The sequence below is a fragment of the Orcinus orca genome, chromosome 11, assembly GCF_937001465.1.
Source record: "Orcinus orca chromosome 11, mOrcOrc1.1, whole genome shotgun sequence".
NCBI classification, from domain to species: Eukaryota; Metazoa; Chordata; class Mammalia; order Artiodactyla; family Delphinidae; genus Orcinus; species Orcinus orca.
The window spans coordinates 17,942,019-17,964,944 of NC_064569.1; the positions used below are offsets into that span (position 1 = coordinate 17,942,019).

The 22,926-nt window shown below is 38.9% G+C and overlaps 1 protein-coding gene across 20 annotated transcripts in view; it reads right to left on the reverse strand.

Moving 5' to 3' along the window:
- Positions 1 to 18,866: 18,866 nt before the first annotated feature.
- Positions 18,867 to 22,926, reverse strand: part of C2CD5 (C2 calcium dependent domain containing 5) — an 82,435-nt gene continuing 78,375 nt past the window's right edge. For 17 of the 20 annotated variants that reach the window (XM_033430245.2, XM_033430244.2, XM_033430243.2 and 14 more), the window contains 2 exons: positions 20,895 to 21,041; positions 18,867 to 20,197 (listed from right to left, as the gene is read on the reverse strand). In XM_033430245.2, coding sequence (XP_033286136.1) covers positions 20,066 to 20,197; positions 20,895 to 21,041 — 279 coding nt within the window. In that variant the 3' untranslated portion in view covers positions 18,867 to 20,065. Of the gene's footprint in view, positions 20,198 to 20,894; positions 21,086 to 22,926 lie in introns of those variants that run through there. The other 3 variants (XR_007470039.1, XR_007470038.1, XM_049694175.1) reach the window with 3 other exon arrangements.

Genomic DNA, 22,926 nt, shown 5'->3' on the forward strand with positions numbered 1-22,926 from the left:
AATCTGTTATTCCTTATCAACTGCTGCATAACAAAGTGAGGGCTGGAATCAGCTTAAAACTCACTCATATGTCTGGCAGTAATGCTGGCTGTTGGGGTTGATGGCTTCTTTATGTGGTCTCCTCACATTTAATCTTCAAACTATGGTGGCTAGATTGACAGATGAATGGATAAAGAAGATGTGGGGGCTTCCCTGGTGGCACAGTAGTTGAGAGTCCACCTGCTGATGCAGGGGACACGGGTTCGTGCCCCGGTCTGGGAAGATCCCACATGCCGCGGAGCGGCTGGGCCCATGAGCCATGGACGCTGAGCCTGCGCATCCGGAGCCTGTGCTCCACAGTGGGAGAGGCCACAACAGTGAGAGGTCCACGTACCAAAAAAAAAAAAAAAGAAGATATGGCACATGTATACAATGGAATACTACTCAGCCATAAAAAAGAACGAAATAATGCCATTTGCAGCAACATGGATGCAACTAGAGTTTACCATACTAAGTGAAATAAGTCAGAAAGAGAAAGACAAATACCATGATATCACTTATAGGAAGAATCTAAAATATGACAAAAATGAACCTATCTACAAAATAGAAACAGACTCACAGACATAGAGAACAGACTTGTGGTTGCCAAGGGTGGGGGGGAAAGGCATAGATGTGAGTTTGGGGTTAGTAGATGCAAACTAATATTTACAAAATGAATTAAAAACAAGGTCCTACTGTATAGCACAGGGAACTATATTCAATATCCTGAGATAAACCTTGTGTGTATGTATCTATAACTGAGTCACTTTTCTGTACAGCAGAAATTAACACAACATTGTAAATCAACTACACTTCAATTAAAAAAAAAACATGGTGGCTAGATTCCAAGGCCTAGTATTGAGAGAGAGATGGGGTGGGGGCGGGAGGGACTGACTGTATCACCTTTTTATAATGTAGCTTCAGAAGTTGGCCAACATCTCTTCTACTTTATTCCTTGGATTCTATTTCCAATTTCAAGCAGAAAAGAATTACCCCATTTCTTGGTGGGGAAAGGCAAAGTTCTGAAAAGCATGTGGAACTGGAGATACAGTCTGCCATAAAATAGCTCATGGCAGGACGCTCCCATTGTGAGCCAGGCCAGTGTCTCTTTGAAAAGTTTACTGGGGGAGGGAGAAGGGTGTATCACCCTTTTTTTTTTTTTTTTTTTTTTTGCGGTACGCGGGCCTCTCACTGTTGCGGCCTTTTGCATTGCGGAGCATAGGCTCTGGATGCACAGGCTCAGCGGCCATGGCTTACGGGCACAGCCACTCCGCGGCATGTGGGATCTTCCCGGACCGAGGGACGAACCTGTATCCCCTGCACTGGCAGGCGGACTCTCAACCACTGCACCACCAGGGAAGCCCTCATCCTCCCTTTTGCTTACAGCGCCTTTATTCAACATTCTTCAGTGGTCTGGCTTTTAAACCAAACCATTTAGCTTCACACCTCAAAACCTCGGAGATGTGTCAAATACACATGAGTAGTTTCTGTCGATCTTCTGTCATATCCTGAATAAAGGAGCGGAAAGCTGAGAGCTGAGCAAGTGAGCACAGCCCATTCCGTCAATACCCAGTTCTCAGTGGCTGGAATTGGAGCTAGGATGAGGCAGGTAAGAGTGTTTTCATTCAAATGGAAAAAACAAAAACACTAATTCAAAAAGATACATGCACCCCAATGTTCTTAGCAGCATCATTTACAGTTGCCAAGATATGGAACCAACCTAAGTGTTCATCAACAGATGAATGGATAAAGATGTGGTACATATACACAATGGAATAGTACTCAGTCATAAAAAAGAATGACATTTTGCTATTTGCAGCAACATGGATGGACTTGGAGGGCATTATGCTATGTGAAGTAAGTCAGACAAGAAAGACAAATACCATATGATATAACCCGCACATGGAATCTAACAAATACAACAAACTAATGACTATAAGGAAAAAGAAGCAGACTCACAGATATAGAGAAAAAACTAGTAGTTACCAGTGGGGAGAGGGAAGGGAGGGAAGGGCAATATAGGGTTAGGGGAGGAAGAGGTACAAACTATTAGGTATAAAAATAAGTTACAAGGATATATTGTACAACACAGGGAATGTAGCCAATATTTTATAATAACTATAAATGGAGTATAACCTTTGAAAATAGTGAATCACTATATTGTACACCTGTAACTTGGATAATATTGCAGAGCAACTATACTCCAATTTTTAAAAAATATTGTTTTCATTCAACCTAGAAGATGACTTCCATTCACGGCAGAAGCATAAATAGAATCTGAACACACATATTAATTATTCTTGCTGTTGAGAGCATGTGAGCCCAGGTTTTCTACTCTCATTAAGTGGCACCATGATGGAGCGAGCTATTATCACCTTCATACAAGAGAGGCATAAAAACAGGACAGATTTTCCAATCTAAGGATGTGTGACTTTTCACCCTGGTTTGATGCTGTTGTCTAATGATTCACAAGTTTTCCCCTAAAAGCAGCTTCTTTACCTTCCACTAATTGAATCCTAGCTCACTGAGTCACTCTGTTCTGCATCTGTACACCTTATGCTACCTTGATTCCAGAAGGACTGGGATAAAATTCTTTCTTCCAATCTGCCTTCTCTCACTGCAGCCACTGACTTTAAAAAAATTTTCATTGGAGTATAGTTGCTTTACAATATTGTGTTACTTTATACTGTACAGCAAAGTGAATCAGCTATACATATACATATATCCCCTTCTCATTTAGGTCACCACAGAGCACTGAGTAGAGTTCTCTGTGCTATACAGTAGGTTTTCATTAGTTATCTATTTTATTTTTTAATTTAATTTTATTTTTTAATATTTATTTATTTATTTGGTTGCATTGGGTCTTAGTTGCAGCACGTGAGATCTTTCATTGCAGTACATGGGCTCTTTGTTGCAGCACATGGGCTTCTCTCTGGTTGTGGCACATGGGCTCCAGAGTGCGTGGGCTCAGTAGTTGCAGTGTATGGGCTCTCTATTTGTGGTGTGCAGGCTCAATAGTTGCAGTGCTCGGGCTTAGTTGCCCCATGGCATGTGGGATCTTAGTTTCCCCACCAGGGATCAAACCCACATCCCTTTCATTGGAAGATGGATTCTTAACCACTAGACCACCAGGGAAGTCTCAGTTATCTATCTTATACATAGTATCAATAGTGTATATATGTCAGTCTCAACCTCCCAATTCATCCCACCCACCCCTTTCCCCCTTGGTATCCATACGTTTGTTCTCTACTTCTGTGTCTCTATTTCTGCTTTGTAAATAAGGTCGTCTATTACCAATTTTTTTCAAATTCCACATATGTTCATTAATATATGATATTTGTTTTTCTCTTTCTGATTTACTTCACTCTGTATGACAGTCTCTAGGTCCATCCATATCTCTACAAATGACCAAATTTCATTTCTTTTTATGGCTGAGTAATATTCCATTGTATATATGTACCACATCTTCTTTATCCATTCCTCTTGATGAACATTTAGGTTGTTTCCATGTCCTGGTTATTGTAAACAGTGCTGCAATGAGCATTGGGGTTCATGTGCCTTTTTGCCTCTTTGATTTCTTCAGTGATCTCTTGGTTATTTAGTAGTATATTGTTTAGCCTCCATGTGTTTGTGTTTTTTACAGTTTTTTTCCTGTAATTGATTTCTAATCTCACAGCATTGTGGTTGGAAAAAATGTTTGATACTATTTCAATTTTCTTAAATTTACCAAGGCTTGATTTGTGACCCAAGATGTGATCTATCCTGGAGAATGTTCCATGTGCACTTGAGAAGAAAATGTATTCTGCTGCTTTCAGATCGAATGTCCTATAAATATCATTTAAGTCTATCTGCTCTAATGTATCATTTAAGGCTTGTGTTTCCTAATTAATTTTCTGCCCAGATGACCTGTCCATTGGTGTAAGTGGAGTGCTAAGGTCCCCCACTATTATTGTGTTACTGTCAGTCTCCCCTTTTATGACTGTTAGCATTTGCCTTATGTATTGAGGTGCTCCTCTGTTGGGTGCATATATATTTACAATTGTTATATCTTCTTCTTGGATTGATCCCTTGATCACTATGTAGTGTCCTTCCTTGTCACTTATGACAGTCTTTATTTTAAAGTCTATTTTGTCTTATATGAGTATTGCTACTACTCCAGCTTTCCTTTGATTTCCATTTGCATGGAATATCATTTTCCATCCCCTCACTTTCATTCTGTGTGTGTCCCTGGGTCTGAAGTGCCACTGGACTTTTTCATGTATTTCCTGACAGCAAATAAACACGCTTTTCCCATCTTTTGCTGTACTTTTTCAGTGGCACCAACATGCCACACTGATTCACTCATTTACATTATCAATTAATTCTACTGAAAGTAATTGATATACTTTATATATCAATATCTTAATAATCTAATATCAAGTATAGGAGAGTTTTTAGAAAACTGGTAGAAACTGATAGAAAGTTTCTGGAAACAAGATAGAAATCAAAGAAAAAAGGTAAAGGTACTTTGAAAACTATAAAGCACTGCTATTTAAATAATTACATATATATGTACACCTATATATATATTTTTTGTAGGCCTGTATAAATACTTATGAAACACTGAACAAGAGACATTGGAGCCACCTTAAAGCAGAGGAAGCTGGGATGTCTGGGAGACAGCGGTAAGAGCTGCCATCCGAGAGGGTGGAAGGGGACAATTCATAAAGACTCTTGCAGGAATTTAATTGCATTCTAAATGAATGAGACTTCAGTGCAGAGTGATGGGGTTAATGGAGACAGCTTGACTTGAAATGCTCTGTGTTCTAGGTGTCACTAATACAGTCGTGCCTGGTTTGCTATTATTGTTGAAGTTTTCTCTATGGTCGTTCTGTATGTGATAATATGTCAGGCCTTCCCAGGGTTTTTGAACACTTATACATGAGACGAGTTTTGAATATCCTTCCCTAAAAGCTGTAGCAAAGAATAAACTTTATGGACAGCAGACTGGTCTGGGTACAGTAAGTCCCCTACATAGGAACAAGTCCCATTCTGAGAGCAGGTTCGTAAGTCCAATTTGTTTGTTAAGTCCAACAAAGTTAGCCTAGGTACCCAACTAACACAATCAGCTATATAGTACTGTACCATAGTAGGTTTATAATACTTTTCACACAAACAATACATAAAAAACAAACAAACACAAAAAATAAAGAAAACATTTTTAATCTTACAGTACAGTACCTTGAAAAGTACAGCAGTACAGTCCAACAGCTGGCATACAGGGGCTGGCATCGAGTGAACAGGCAAGAAGAGTTACTGACTGGAGGAGGGAGAGGAGGTGGGAGATGGTAGAGCTGAGGGATCGTCAGCAACAGGAGACGGAGGGCAGGCTGCACTTTCACTCATGCCTGACGCTGATGGCACAGGTTCTGGCTCCTCGCTGGAATCACTTCTATCTACCCTCTTGAAAAAATGATCCAGTGATGTCTGGGTAGTAGCTCTTTTTTTCTCGTCACAGATGACACGGTAGCACTGGACTGCATTCTGAACGGCTGCTGCAACCTTCATGTACAGTTCTGTGTTCCGGTCCTGTGCCTCAAATACTAACAGTGCCTCCTCAAATAAAGAAAATCCCCTTGCCATTTCCTGCACTGTGAATCTCTTCAGTTCTCCAGTTACTTCTTCCTCTTGTCTCTGTTCATCCTTTCTCTGGGCCTCCAGTTCCATCAGGTCTTCATTAGTTATCTCCTCGTGTTGCACACAAGGAATTCAGTGAAGTCGTCCTCTTGCAGATCTAGCTCCAGCTACTTGCTGAGGGTCACTGAGTTGCTGAAGACCTCTTTGGACTCCTCATCCACCTTCCCAAATCCACAAAAATCGTGAACAAACAGCAAGGAAAGGTTCTTCCAAACCCCATTCACGGTGATGGCCGTAACCTCATGCCAAGCAAAGTCAATGTTTTTTATGGCATTGTAGATGTTATAGTCCTTCCAAAACTGTCAAAAGGTTGTTCCTGATTCGTCACACGCGTTTACTGCCTGATGAAAAGTGTGACATAAATATTTCTTGAAAGTCGCTATAATTCCCTGGTCCATAGGTTGGATGAGGGACATAGTATTCGGTGGCAGATGCACTACTTTGATATTGGGATGAAAGTCGTCCTTGAGCGGGGAGTGGTCCAGAGCACTGTCGAGCAGCAAAAGAATGTTGAATGGGATGTCCTTCTCCAAGCAATATTTCTCTACCTCTGGGATAAAGTGGTGGAAAAACCAGTACTGGAAACTGGTCTGTGTAACTCAGGTTTTGGGGTTACTCTTCCACTCAGCAGGAAGAGAGCCCTTGGCTATGATTTTAAGGGTTCTTGTGTTCTCTGAAAAACTAAAAGAGGCCTCAGCTTCATATCGCCGGAAGCACTGCCACCAAGCAAGAGTCAGCCTATCCTTTGTTGCTTTATAGCCTGGCATCAACTTTTCCTCCTTACTGATGTAACTTCGGTTTGGCATCCTCTTCCAGTACAGTCCTGTCTCAACCACATGAAAAACCTGCTTAGGGGCTTCCCTGGTGGCGCAGTGGTTGAGAGTCCGCCTGCCGATTCAGGAGACACGGGTTCGTGCCCCGGTCCGGGAAGATCCCACATGCCGCCGAGCGGCTGGGGCCGTGAGCCATGGCCGCTGAGCCTGCGCGTCCAGAGCCTGTGCTCCGCAACGGGAGAGGCCACAACAGTGAGAGGCCCGCGTACCGGGAAAAAAAAAAAAAAAAAACCTGCTCAGGTAAATACATACCTTCACCAATAATTTCTCAAAGCATTTCAAGAAATTTCCAGGCAGCTACCATATCTGCACTCTCTGCCTCACCACTCACTTTTACATTGTGAAGGTTGGCTCTAGCCTTGAACCAATGAAACCAGCCATGGCTGGCATTAAAAGATGAGCCCTCTGATTCTTTGCCATATTCCTTCTTCAAGTCTTCATAAAGGCTTTTAGCTTTCTCTTGAATCAGCATTAAGCTGAGCGGGACTCGATGCTGATGCTGACCCTGCATCCACACACTGAGAAGTTTCTCCATCTCCTCCATCACTTTTCCATGCTTCTTCAATATTACTGTCGACATCATTGGCACAGGAGACTTCACATGTTCCATGATTTTGTCTTTAGAATCGTGCTGATGGTTGAACAATTCTTGCTATAAGCAACGTCCACCTCTTTTAGCCTCGCCCCACTCTCTCGATTATTTCCACTTTTGTTTCCATTGTTATCGCTTGGCGCTTCTTAGCAGCACCAGCTACATCACCGCTGCTTTTACGCTTGCTGCCAGACATCCTGGCCTTGAAATAAAGATACTGTACTACTGTGCTCTATACAGTACTGTACAGTAAAGTACACAAAAGCACAACCATTTGTAGAGGATACATGCATGTGAAAATGCACGCCAGACACGTGAGCTAACTTAACGTGATTGGACATGTTGAACGCACGTTCGCATCTTTGAAAGTTCGAAACTTGAAGGTGCGTATGTAGGGGACTTACTGTAAACCCAAATTTACCATGCATATAATTCCATATACTATCCTTTGGGAAGCTTCCTTGTACGAGCAGCAGGGCATCTAGAAAAAGCATCCTACCTCATCCTCTCCAAGGTGTTGCCTGCAAACGGACAAGTGGTGTCTTTCACATCCTCAATAGGTAGACACATCTCTTATCATCTCCATTTCAGGCCTTAGCATCTGTACAGAATCATAAAGCAATAAAGACTTATATTTAAACAGTTGGCCCAGAACATAAATTTCTTACCCATCTTCCATTATACTTGTTTATCATGCATCTAATAATGAATTCTGTCAAATTCTTCGCTAGTCAAATTTCCCTAATTTTTTTTAAGCTTTACCAAAAAATGTTCAGTGCCTTTATTATTAAAAAAATAAATAAATAAATAGTTGACCTGGAGTGAAAGATTGTTCAAAATGCTCATAATGTAAATTAGCATACGTGTGGTTTAAAATGTAGCAGGTAATTAGTTTTCTATAATGTAGGATTCTTGAGAGCTAGTCTATAATGAATAATGTATCTGGAAGAGTGTGGCCATTATAGTCTGAACCTCTGGGGCTTTGCAGTTTCAAAGGAGAAAATATATTCTGTATATAATTACTTGGCATTTTCAGTGGCTACAGAAATACCAATAACTAAATACTTTTGATTATAATATTAAGAAAAAATTTGGCAGGGCACTTAGAAAATTTTAGTAAATGTAATATATTCATAACTGGCAGGATATTATAAGTATTCTTGAAGTGGTCTTTAAATGTTGAAATGGACTTCTTTCTAATCCTTCTTTGATTCTGACCTGGAAGGAGAATTTCCAATTACGCTGAGAAAGAACAAATCCCACGGCAGTAGGAGGCGTTAGCACCATGCCAAGTATATGAAGGTGTCTGTGAGGCAAGTTTAAGACAGCCTCTTTCTGTGTCTTGTAACCAAAATGGAATGTTTCCTGAGGCATCAAACTACGATAAATTATCTATTCCAGGATGGTAAAAAAAAAAAAAAAAAAAAAAGGAATGTGCTGATTTTAGTTAATAATGTACTTCTTTGTTGTTCCTCAGTTCTCTGGGGAGTATCTCATAACCTAGGGAAAGAAACAGGCAGGAAGCAATTAATTACAATAGTCGGATACTTTCAGTAATAGAAGAAACAAAGGAGAAACCAATCCCAGCTTTCCTTATTCTAGTTTCAATCCTCTCACTGATGTGCAGGAGGTCACTGTGTCTAAGATAGGGCCTCCTGAAACATAGCGAGGTATACAGCAAGTTCAAGGCCATGGAGATTAATTGATGTAGGTAGTCATGTCAGGCAGCGCCTATAGACATTTTTAGCTGGATGTTGTGCATACCTACATGGGTTATCTGGTGGTTCATGGAGTTGCTCCCCAAATTTGTAGGCATTGACTTCAGGCTTATAAAGGAACAATTCTGTATTCACAAAGTGTCCATTCAGCCACATCTGGAGATACAAGACTCTGAGGGCTGTGTATAGAGAGAACCAAGACAAAACTTGACAACCAAGATTCTCTAAATTCTGCCCAATTGGGTCACCTGCAGTCAGGCCAGATAGTCCTCTTAGCACAGCTGCAACCTGAGTCCTGCTCTCTGCTTGGCCCCTCCAAGTACTTTCTAACCTTGGCAAAGGGTCCAGAGGTCATCCCTTCCTTACATCCTGAGCCATACAGAGGTTAAGCATACATTTCTTCCTGTCTGTAAATCCTCTCAATGATTAGTTTTTCTCTCTAATGGCAGTACTCTGTGTGCTGTATACTCACTCACCAGCCACAACCAGGCACATAAAGGGGCCAGGGCTTCCCTGGTGGCGCAGTGGTTGGGGGTCCGCCTGCCGATGCAAGGGGACACGGGTTCGTGCCCTGGTCCGGGAGGATCCCACATGCCGCGGAGCGGCTGGGCCTGTGAGCCACGGCCGCTGGGCCTGCGCGTCCGGAGCCTGTGCTCCGCAATGAGAGAGGAGGCAGCAGTGAGAGGCCCGCGTACCGCAGGGAAGGAAGAAAGAAAAAAAAAAAGAAAGGGGCCAGCTAAGTGTGGTGAGAATGCCCACACTCCACATACCTTATACCTTCTGAGCTGAGCTCTTGCATCTCCCATCAATTATCTGAAAGGACAGATGGGTGGAATTCTTACTGTTTGAACTGAAACCTTGAACCTTTGAAGATCATGTTGGACAGAGTATTTTTTAATGGTTCACCAACACTATACTGTCTTATACAACTACAGCCCCTTACAAAGCACTTAACAATTTTTCTTTTAGCAAAAAGGATCTTAGGGGGCTTCTAGTCTAACACCTTAATTTTCTAAATGAGAAAAATAAGGCTCAAGGAATAAACTGGCTTGCCCAAGGACAGAGAGAGTTGACAAGAGTCATTTCTTTAAGTATTCAAAAATCATTTATTTACTGAGTATCTACAACCCTATTCTTGCAATGCATGGATGTACAGTTTCTCACATTTTGACCTCTCTGAAATCTGGGTGAGTCTTAGAGTTGCTGTCTGCCAGGCATTGACTTTCCACAAGCATCAAAACTTGCAGAGCGAGTGTCACCATCTGGGAAAAAAATCACGAAGACAATAATGGAGCAATCTTTTAAGAAATACTGCTTCACTGATGCACTTGATGACACAGACCATGATATTGTGTGGAAAAATGTATGTACTGGCAACTTTCACTGAAAATTTATACTGGAGATTTGGATTCTGAGTGAGAAGTTGTTTCAGGAATAGCTCAACGAATTTATTTTTGCTATGTATGATAAATTTATGTTCTTTCTAAACAAATCTAAAAGAGCTCTTCAATATATTAAAATTAAAAGCCTAAAGTGACAAGAAGGCATTGTCCCACAGCATAAATGGTGGCATTTTTTTTCACACGTATGTAAAATGATGGTGTATCTTACAGTTGATGTCATGCTAGTCAATGAGATATGGTATATTCCCGGCTCTCTTCTAGATGCCAGATATTCAGCAAAGAAAAAAAGACATAAAGCTTCTGAAGCTTAAATTCCAGGAGGATAATCAAAAGAAACAAACAAGGAAAATATCAGGTAGTGAGTAGTAAGGGCTGTGTGGAGAATTAGCATTAGGTGATGTTCAAGAGAGAGACTGGGTGGCTTCTTTAAGTGATCAAGTTTCTCACCCCATGGAGGTGACTTTAAGCGGAAGAAGTAATGGTACTAGGTGGGTGGAAGATCCAGGACTAGAAGAGTCTCCTGAACACCAGCACCTTTGCCAACATAGCTCTGCAGGCCGATAGTATAATTACTGTGACAAACCTATTCACAGTTCTTTTTCACTCTGGAGGCACAATTCTTATTTCAAAGTGAATGTGGACTTTAGAGCAAACTACTCCTTCTTCTCGTCATTTTAAATGGAACTGTCCTAGATGGCTGGTGTTTTATGCATTAAAATACATTGGGAACTTCCCTGGTGGTCCCGTGGTTAAGACTCCATACTCCCAATGCAGGGGGCCCAGGTTCGATCCCTGGTCGGGGAACTAGATCCCACATGCATGCCACAACTAAAGGAGCCGCATGCCGCAACTAAGACCTGGCACAGCCAAATAAATAAATAAATCTTTTTAAAATAATAATAAAATAAACACATTGAACTTTTAATGTAATAAGTGACCTTAGGAGGATGAATCTTGAAAATCCCTGTGAAATGCAGGAAGAAAGGAGGGAAGGAAAGAAGGAAGGAAGAATGGTGGGAGATGGAGAGAGAAAGAGAAGGAAAGAAAAAGAGGGAGGGAGGGAGGAAGGGAGAATAACACACTTAACATCAAATGTCCTGTCAAAACGTTTGCCAAAGCTTTAAATAATTAGACAAAACCGATATCAGAATTGAAGACTATCAATTTGGAGTTTGGACAGAAGAATAATTGACCTCATTGGCTTTTTATTCTTTTCTTGATTGATTGCTGTTTAGATGGTAGGTATTTAAAACCAGAATGTTTATAAAAGAATGACTGAAAGGTTCTTGGCCAGTAATTTAGTTTTAAAATATCAGAGATTCCAAAATCTGAAATCCCAAAAACAAGCCTACAAAAAAGAAGTGATAAAATAAAAGCTCCTGAAACATTGGGATTAAAAAATAATAAAATGTTAATAAAAAAGACAAACAAGGTAACTCCTCGGATAGATTAAAATTCAGACAGCATGACACTAAAATGGCAAAAGCTATTAGAGATACGTAAGCACTAAGAGAATTAACTGGTTTTTATCTTAAATAGCTTTATGCTTAAAAGTTTATCTTGAACTCTAAACAATGGCATTTCAATTTTTTTAAAGAAAAAACAAAAGTTTCATTCATTTTACCTGTAATAAATATTTACTCTGCCTTTATTATGTACTAAGAACTCTTTGTAATATGCCAAGAACTCTTGGTTGGTTGTAGAACTCTTTGTAATATGCCAAGTTCAGCTGACACAAAATAAAAGCAATTACAAACAGGTTATTAATAATTTAAGACCTAAAATCTGAGGGATAAAGTGGTACCTATGTCCTTCCCATTGAGCATCCAAGAAAATTGGTCTCGAGTTTCCCAACTACAGACATTAAGTGGCAGTCCCTTAGGTTCATGCCTCTGAAACATGATAAGAATAAATATGAAAGGGCTTTCTGGAAAATGCCCAAGGGTACAAACAGCAATCAATCCACTGAACACAGCTGCTCCCCACCTCCTTCCACCCATTACAAATTGATGTTTCAGCTTTTATTTCCATCATTATAACCACTTTGGTGAACGAGATATTTGTGCCAATGTGTGGAGGACAACCTTACGGGCCAATAAATATTTCTGGGAGTCAATAATGGCTGAGTACTTTATTTCAAAGTGGAGGATTAGGAGACTGATCAATTTATATTCTGATGAAGGCCCATCAAACATAACTGTGTCCAAGCAAACACAGAAAGGATTTTTCCTCAATTTCCTCGATTTCAGAGAGTGAGAAAGAGATGGGAGTGTCTGTAAATAGATCCGTTTCTCTAAATACACCTAGCAAATACCACCCAAGGCAGACAAGAATAATTCAACTAGATGACTCTGTTGTTAAAACATATATGTGTGCCTTTGTCTTACAAGGTATGAAATAGTTACCTTCATCCTTATGCCAAAAAGAATCCTTCTTGTTCCCTCAATCTGAAGCCTAGCAGTTTCCTTGAAAATCTTACCTGTGAGAATAAAATGCTATGTGTGACTGACTGCAATGTAAATGGAGAAAAAGTGTTCTAATCACTGTCTGGGTCATCATTCATTCTAAGCTTCATCTGTCATCTTCTTTACAGATCTAATCAATTCCCTTAATCTCAGATAATCTCCTGTCAAGAAAACATTGCTGCTAGGAGTATCAAGGTTTCCAATTAACCTTGTATACGTAAAGTTACTTCAAAAAACATCACAATGAAAGCGCTACACTGATATATTGGAGGAGAATCTTCAACTATATAATATTTTTTGCTGTGGCAGTATACTTTTTGCTAATTGAGGTAATTAAATCTCACAGGTAAAAGTTACATCTGAGACATAATAAAATGATTCTCTTGTTTAGCAATGAAAAATAAACCAACCTTATCAAAACTTCTGAATCATTTGCAAGAGACATTATCAAGCTCAATAAGTGGATATAGATTTAAATCAGCATTTTGGAAATGTTTCTCAATTGATATTAATTCTTTTATAATAAATAATTGATTGCTCAGAAACTGTAAAATTTTGCAATTAACAAAGATCTTAATTATTCCCACCACAAAAAAGAAATGGTAATTACATGATGAAATAGAGGTGTTAGTTAACAGTATGGTGCTATTTCCTATTGCAATATATAAATGTATCAAATCAACATGTTGTACACCTTGAAGTTACACAAGGTTATATGTCAATTATATCAATAAATTAAATAAATAAATAAATAAATAAATAAATAATAAATATTTTAAAATTTAAAAAGCCAAACTCGTAAAAAACAGGGAGGAGAATGGTGGTTACCAGGGCTTGGGATGAAGATGGGGTGGGCATTGGCGGGATGTTTTTTAAGGGTACAAACTTGCAAAGAGTAGATAAGTAAGTCTTAGAGCTCTAACGCACAGCATGGTGACTATGGTCAACAATACTGTATTACAAGCTTCAAAGTTGCTACAAGACTAGATCTTGTTATCACCACAAAAATATAACTGGAAAAATCCCTAAACAACACTCTTATAAATAACCCACTAGTCCAAGAGGAAATAAAACGGAAAATTGTAAAATACTTTGAATTTAATGAAAACAACATCTCAAAATTTGGGGAGCCTCTTAAAGTAGTGTATACAGAGAAATGTGTCACATTCACTTTTTTTTTTTTTTGTGGTACGCGGGCCTCTCACTGTTGTGGCCTCTCCCGTTGTGGAGCACAGGCTCTGGACGCACAGGCTCAGCAGCCATGGCTCACGGGCCCAGCCGCTCTGCGGCATGTGGGATCTTCCCAGACCGGGGCACGAACCCGTGTCCCCTGCATCGGCAGGCGGACTCTCAACCACTGCGCCACCGGGGAAGCCCCACATTCACTTTTATATATTAGAAAAGAAGAAAGCCCTCAAATCAATGATCTAAGCTTCCACCTTAGAAGAAACTAGAAAAATAAGAGCAAATTAAACCAAAACAAGTGTCAGGAAGGAAATATAAAGATAAGAGCAGACTCAAATAGCATTGACAACAGAGGAAAAAACAATAGAGAAAAATCAATAAAACCAAAAGTGGGTTCTTTGAAGATGTCAATTAATGACATAAACTTCCAGCCAAGCTTATCAAGAAAAGAAGTGAGGAGCCGCAAATTACCGATATCAGGAATTAAAGAGGATACATCACTACAGTTCCCACAGATATTACAAAGATAAATAAGGAGCTAGTATTAATAACTTTATAGCAATAAACCACAAATCAGAAAAAACAAATTACTTAGACACAAACTACCAATGCTTACACAAGAAGAAAAAGATAACCTGAACAGCCCCATATCTATTAATAAATTCAATAAAATCAATTTATAGTTAAAGATATTTGAACAAAGAAAACTCAAGACTCAGATGGCTTCATAGGAAAATTCTATCACACATTTATGGAAAAAAATAGCATCAATTTTAGACAAACTTCTGGAAAATAAAAAAGGAGGGAACATTTTGTTTAACATTTGAAAATTTGGTTTTAACATTTGAAAATCAATAAGTGTAATTCACCATATCAGCAAACTGAAGAAGAAAATTCATCTGATCATCTCAGTAGATGGAGAGTAAGCACTTGATAATATTCAGAGCATGTTGGAAAAACCCACAGATAACATCATACTTAATAGTGAATGCCTTCCCCCTGAGGTCTGGAACAGGCTAGAATATCCACCCTTATCACTCTACATTGTATTTACTTAATAATTTAATAAGGTAATAATTAATAAGGCCAATTTAGTAAGGAACAAGAAAAATAAATATAAGCTATTTAGATTCAAAGGAATAAATAAAACTGTCCCCATGTACAATCATAAAATGATTGTCTACAGGAAAACTCCAAAGAAACACAGAAAAATCTACTAGAATCAATACATGGCTGCAGGATGCAAGATCAATGTAAAAAATCAATTATACTTGTATATACTAAAAATCAATTTTCAACAAAGATACCATGTCAATCCAATGTAGAAAAGCTAGTCAACATTGTCCATTGCTGGAGCAATTGGACATCCATATGCAAGCAAATGAATGAATGAATAAATCCTTGACCCCTATCTCACACCATATAAAAACATAACTTGAAATGATCATGTACCTAAATGTAAAGCCAAAAACTGTGAAAATTCTAGAAAATGTTTCTGAGGTTCATCAGGCAAAAATTTCTTAGATAGAACACAGCACAAACCAAAGAAGAAAAAAAAAAGAATTAGACTTCATCAAAATTAAACACTTCTTTTCCTCAAAAGATAATGTTTAAGGAACACAAAATAAGCCACAGACTGAGGGGAAATATTTGCAAAATACATATTTTTTAAAAAAACCTGACATCTAGAATTTATAGCTCTCACAACTCAGTTGACAGCTGCTTAGCACTAGGAACTGAAACTTGGCAGCCTTCCTCGAATGGAGTAGGCATGGAGGAAATTACCTGCTAAAGAATCCTGGAAACCTGTATGGGAGTCTTGGCCGGTTTGGCACCCTTGCTGCAGAAGACCATCTTCTACTGTGTGGAACCCATTCCAACAGCGACACCATGTGGCAGTGAGAAGCAAATGCAAACCAAAGAGGTCCTGGAAGCTGATTGAATATCTGGGGGACTGTGTCAAGCCCCTAGAATTGACGATGACTTCAAAGACTGGAGATTATGGATTTCTGCTAATTATTCAGATGTGTATTCCAATTAAAAAATTAATTGGAAAATAAAAGTTAACAATTGTACCTTGAGTCTGCGAAGCATTTCATATTAGATGTTACCATAAGTGGCATAACTATGGTAACTTGATACTTGAACTATATCTCTACAATTTAAACTTATGAGAACTTGTATTAGTTTTCCATTGCTACCATAACAAATGATCACAAACCGAGTGACTTAAGTTTATCTTACAGTTCCACAGGTCACAAGTCTGACGTGGGTCTCACCAGGCTAAAACCAAGCTGTTGGCTTCAGCCCTGTTCCTTTCTAGAGGCTCGAGGGGAGAATCTGTTTCCTCACCCATTTAAGTTGTTGGCAAAATTCAGTTCCTTGCAGTTGTAGAACTGAGAACCCCATTTCCTTGCTGGCTGTCAGCATCCAGATGCCACCCACATTCCTTGGTTTGTAGCTCCCTTCTTCCTTCTTGAAAGCCAGCAGGTTGAGTTCACCTCTCATCGAATCTCCCTGACCTACTCTTCTACCCCTCCTTTCCACTTTTAAGGATTCAACTGATTAGATTCGAGGACCCTCGAAGATAACCTTGGATAATTTCCCCATCTCAAGGTCTTTAGCTTTGATCCTAACTTCAAAGTCCCTTTTGTCATGTAAGGTAATAGATTCCCAGGCCCTGGAGATTCAGCTCTGCAGAGGGTGGCAGGAGGGCCATTATTCTGCCTACTATAAATATGTATTTTTTAAAGTTTAAAAGTCTAATCTTAAAAATGTCTTGACATTTCTACTGGAGAAAAGTCAAAACTTTTTAGGATAGGATTTACCCAATCCTTCCCAATATTTCCTTCAGCCTGGTTCCTTATTCCCCTCCATTCAGCCTATACTAGATTTAACTTGAGGTCAACAAAGGGTTTTTGATAAACCTCCTGAAGTAGCGTGCAAAATTTTACATCTATGCTTATTCTTCTGGAGACAAGGTACAGAGCTTAGATCAGATTCTCAAAGTACTCGTTGAAAGATCCTCCCCCTGAAAAAAGAAAAAGCTACAAAAGTGCTTGACAATAAATACGTTGCTTTCGCATAACGTACATTTTCATGCTTCCACGTTTTTCTGCATCTCGTTCAGTGCGGCTGGGGGCTATCGTGGGAAGACTGTGAATCTCTCAGGCGTCTGACTCAAGCTAAAGCTGGTCAAGTGGTGATGGCACTTATCTAATAACAAATAATGAAGGTAGCAAGTCTGATGGGGAGCCACCAAGACGAAAGCAATTCAGGACAAGTTGGATGAACCTGCAAGACAGCCAAAAACTCGAGGGGAGGTCATCTTAACTCAGGGAATCTAAGGAAGGAAAGTCATACTATCTATAATAAAATTACAAGTTTGGATATGATCAAAGTTGCCATAAGCTACATGGATGGACAGCAAAATCAGGGGAAGTTTTGTCACACATATGGCAGATGATCTATCAATAAGAAGTCAACCCCATAGAACAGAAATCCTATTTTCACAGGAAAGTGTGAACTTAAATAAAAAGGTTTTATTCATAATAGGCAAAAATGTCCAAATGGGGCTGCATCTAGAAAGTATTATACTAAGTGAAATTTACCAAGCACAAGATCCTATTTACATGGAAGGGGAAGTGAACTGACTGCAAAAGGGAACAGGGTGTGCTCTTCGGGGGACGAAATGTTATCTTGGTTACGCAACTGAACCTATTTGTCAAAACTTGTACACTTACATTTTATTGAATGTAAATTATACCTCATTAGCATACTTTAATATGTAAGAAGGATACATACTAGGTTATTAACATGGATTGGGAGGGATGATATGGGGGAAGAGAAAGCTAGGTGTAAAGGTAAAAAATAAAACTTTTTAAAAATTATGTACATGATCCAATTTATGCATTTATGAAAAATTATATGTGTGTGCATGAAGAAGCCTGTCAGCTATCTGACGCTGCAATATTGAAATCCAACACTTGCATCCTTGGCATGTTCAAATTTAGGGGTAGATCAGGTGATGGAAGCCAGATGGTGATGGATTACAGCAGAGTAGGAGGTGGAGGAAGTGGGACAGTGAGTCTAGCAAACTAACAAAGTATTGGTTAAATTGTGTAGTTCAGCTTTGGAGCAGTAATAAAGAATGAGAGAAACTATGAGGTGTGCTGTTAGATCCCATAACTGGCCTCAATACTTCCAAAAGATTAAGTCCCAGCACATCTAAAATGATGTTTCTGAGGGAATCCACATACAGGGAACAGCAGCAACTTTTGGGGCATCAGGTAACATCAGCTTTTCTGGAAGGAGCCAATCTTGGCATGGGCTGACTGTACTTCACAGGTAACCCACACTGAGCAAACGGCCTGGGTCTGCAGACAGCAAGCCTGAGTTCTGTAACTCTGGCTTTTCTAGAAATCAGCCTGTGCCTCTGTTTAGTATCCAAATATTCAGACCAAAATGGAGATAACGTCACCCAGCTAGTTTTATGTTTTAAGAATTAGTAACAACGCATATGCACAGGATGTGGCACAAAACAGGTACTCAATTAGTGATAATTACATTATGAATCCCCTGCCAATAAAGGACTCAGAAACATACTCAGGAATCCCAAAATAGCTGCTGGATGGATGGATGGATGGATAAACAAAACTATGAACAAGTCAGTCAATTCCAGGGACCTGCCTATTTTTCTAGACTGAGCTTAAGTATCATTTCCTTGGGGAAGCTACCTTCATCCCAAGCTACACACATTTTCTCACTTAATATTGTAGGTTTCCTACCAAAGGCAATGAGAGTAGCACAATTACATATGTATTTTTTCCCGCAAATTAAGAACAGGGCCTTGCATATAGTATACGCACAACAGATGACTGTTGACTAAAGAAATGAACGGAGATGATCAGATGGAAAGTGATTTCTGACCACTGACAGTACTACATCAAAGAGGCAAAAAAAGAGATTTAGGAATATTCCAGTTTATAAATTTTTTATTTAAAAAATAAAATTATAAACAAAGTACAGAAAAATATTGACACCTGTGATAACAAGGAAATGACTCCTAATCTTTAGGGCAGTTGTTATCCTGGAAGAGCAAAATCATGAGTTTTATAAAGAAATTTTGTTGTGCAAAGGAGAAATGTACTTTTAAAGGTTCACTTGTAATAGGTATTTGGCATTGACAAAAAAAGTATTTCTATCCATATATTCAACATTCTGCAGCATATTTACATTCAAGTTACATTTCCAAACTCTATGCCAAATACGGTCTAACTCACCATCAAAAATCCCTAAGATATTACTAAAATTCTGTTTATTTGGTGGGAGTGCAGTATGACTTTATTAGAAAATAATTTTATGTTCCTTCTAGATCAATTATATTTTAACTACTTCAACAAAATTCACTGGCCTTTTCTTCCCAGTTGAAGCCAAGCCTCTTCCAGACAAATTAAACACAAATTGAAACTTGGCTAGAAATGAAGTTATATAGTAATGTTTTTCCTCCTTCCTTATTTAAACTTCCAATGGAAGGACACTGGCTCTGATTAATTACTTTTCTTTTCCAGTAGTTAGGACATATTATGGATACCAGTTGCAGAATTTTAACTTCTTTTTCAAAGATGGCTGAAGCAATTTTCCCTTTCAGTTGTTACCAAATTCCTCATCAAAATAACATACTAAGAAACCCACGTAGTTTTCTGAAAACTTTTCTCCATTTTCCCCATACATTCCTTGAATCAGACGACTTACTCATTAACAATTTGTTCATTTCTTGCTTAGTTTCTCTAAATTACACTAGGAGAGCTATCCTAATTTCCTTATAATCTTACCATTTCATTTTCTAAATTATGATTTTATTAAAATCAACATAAATTATACATAGCTTCCCGCTTTACTACAGTTCTCAGAGAAGTTTATCTGAACTTCCTGGGGGGGAGGTGCGGTCAAGGCTCCACTGGGCCTGTCCGTCTAGGCTGGCCAAACTAAAATGTCAAGATTTGAACATTCTCAGGCCTCCAAGTGATCCCAGACAAATCGAATATACTCATAATGTATCAATTCTTCCTCAATTCTCTCAAGTCCATTTTTTACATCTAGTAAGATAAATGAATGACAAAACAAAGGAGACCCATGAATGTCATTTAGTGAAGCTCATTCTTTCTAACTGACTTCAGGTTGTAACTTCTCCTCCAGTACATGAGGGCTGGCAGGTGGCAGCAGGTTGCTGAGTTGACACCACTTCTAATTCAGATTCACGAACAAAAACCACTGCATCACCACTTACGTTTATAAGACACTGTGCCTATAAGAACAACAGGACATGTTCAGTCACAAACTCAACAACACGCTCATACGCTTCTGGCTACCCTGGGGGCAGTGCCGTAGAGCTGAAGAAGCGTACAACCCAAGAGAAAAATGAGCAAAGGACAAGAAGGCAATTCACAGGAAACAAACAAACTCATTAATACAGTTATTTAATTTTTTAAAGGGATTTTTAACAATTGTAAGTGAGTTATTAAAAAACTGATAAAAGAAATTTATTCTAAGATTTAACCTAAGCAACATTCCCTTGTCCCCATTAACAGAATTATATTACTTATTAGAAATAAACAGTGTGGCCCCATCATGATGTACTCTTCACCAGCAGGGCGATTAGAACTGGACAGCATCACATTCCAAACCAGAGGGCGTCTTTTAACTGTCCTCCGTTAGCCATCACTGGATCCCAACGACCCACCAAGAAGGTGGAGGAAACAGTAATTTAGGAGCAAAACTTCCAGAGGTATTTAAGAATAATAACTAGTCACTGGGGATGTGAAAACAGCATCTGACCTATGCAGGACCATGGTTACCAACATATTCATTAAAACATGTTTTAAGCCTCTAGAGTCAAAGAGCTTTGAAGAGCAATTCTCTTTTTCGGGGGAAGGTGGGAGGTGAAAAGGCCATGGGATACATTCACAGGTTCCCGCCATCAGAGGTTTTTAACCCCATCTCACCTGGTTTTTATTTGGATTCTCCATGAAGACACACTGTTTCATTATGTAGGAGACAACAGCATTCCCTCCCAGTGCAGCCACGTGAGCTCTCACCATCGCAAACACTTCAGCAATAAAAGCATGGAGAAAACCACTGACACCTCCTTCCTAAATGATGACGCGCAAAAAACCAAACTGGATACATGTGTAAACTAATGTACATAAAACATCAAAGAATACATATTAAAACATCTTAAGTGATCTTAATATAACGGACGATCATTTTAATTCCCTCCATAATGGGGATTTGTTGCATGAATGAACAAACAAACCTTTACTGAGCACATGTCTACGACAGGGATTACTATCTTCATTTTACAGATGATGAAACTGAAGCTCAGAGAATCTGTGATGTGCCCATGACGAGCCAGGACCACAGAGCTAGTGGACAGATGGCAGAGCAAGAGTTCTAACTGTCCCTCCATCTTCAGCACCTCCCTCTATCAAGTCGTTCCCATCATCATTCAAATAAATTGATGGTAAATAAAAACAATGAGACTTCTCTGCTATCCATATCTCCTATTCTGACAATGAACCAGGTTCCAGTCGCACTTGTCTTTTTCAGTTTCTCAAAGGTGTGACATCTTTTCCTGCCTCGGGGTCATTGCACATGAAGGTTCCACACCCAATTTTCCACCAGGGTAACTTTTACTCAATTCTTCAGGTCCTGGTTTACATGTGACTTCCTCAGAGAAACCTTCCTTATCAGATCTAAATTAAGTTCTCCCATTATATTCTCTGACAGGCCCTGTTTTATTTCTTTACATGACTTACTATTACTAGGAGTTACCTGTTAATCACATGATTATTTATTTACTGTCCACCATGCCCGAGTTCCACTAGACTAAATCCCATCAGGTCGGGAACTGACTCTGCTGTGCTCACAACTACATACGCTAACACCTACTTCAACAGATGCACGTACTAAGTGGTCCGTACATATTAGTTAGGGAATTAAATCCAATAGTTTGGGGAACTTTTTCAGTGTTCAAAAACAAACAAAACAGAAACCAAAGGCTAAATGAGAGCTTAAAATGCTTCTCAACCTAAGTTTTCCACAAATTTTACTGGACGTTATTTATAGTCTAGGAAGAAATTTCCAACTTTAAACTGGAGGTTAAGGACAAAATTCAATACACTGTTAGAAGAACCATTCGTCCAGGTCACATCTTTCTGAAAAGTCACAGGATGCTACATAAAGTTTTGTACAGGTATCTCTCTTTGTAATTAAGGAATTAAGTTGAGTTGTGTCAGCCTGCCTCTGACTCAATCATCACCCGGGACAGCTTTTTCTTTTACTTTTATCAGTTTCCCTCCTCCATCTCAAATCAAGAAATTCTGATAGCAGAGTAACAGAGACTACAGAGGGGTAATTTTTAAAAGATTATATAATTGTAAGCAAATAATTCACCAAGCAATGAATAAATTTGGGATATTATACCATACAGTTAATATTACAAATCTCTGTTGAAAGGAAATCTACTGTGAAGTAACATTTTGGGGTATGGTTGCTTAAGCAGTAGAGAAGGCACTTAGGAAATAAAATTTTATGGATTCAATAGTACAATATCCATGTGCTAGTAAGAGCAACCGGAAAAGGTCAATTCACCAATCTATGCCAGCTTCTCACACCCAAATTTCTTTGTCAAACTTAATAAAAGTGTCTCCTATTTTAATTCTACACTAAAAGGTTTTTGAGAGCATCTTAAGATAGTTTCTTTCCCATCTCAACACAATTAGAATATGATTTTAAAAGTAATTTATCTTAAAGGAAACATCTATCTAATTAGTTAATCTGTCAGAAGTCACTCCCTCACTTACACAAAAACAACTTATGTTTACTCTGCACCAGGCACTGTGCTAGGTGCAGGAGGGTGAGCATGATATCAAAAATTAATAAGCAAGCTGTTATTTCCAAGAAAGTATAGAATCACTGCTAATGAAGCAATGGGGAAAAAGCATAGTTAAGTCATGTTTATAATGAACACACTTT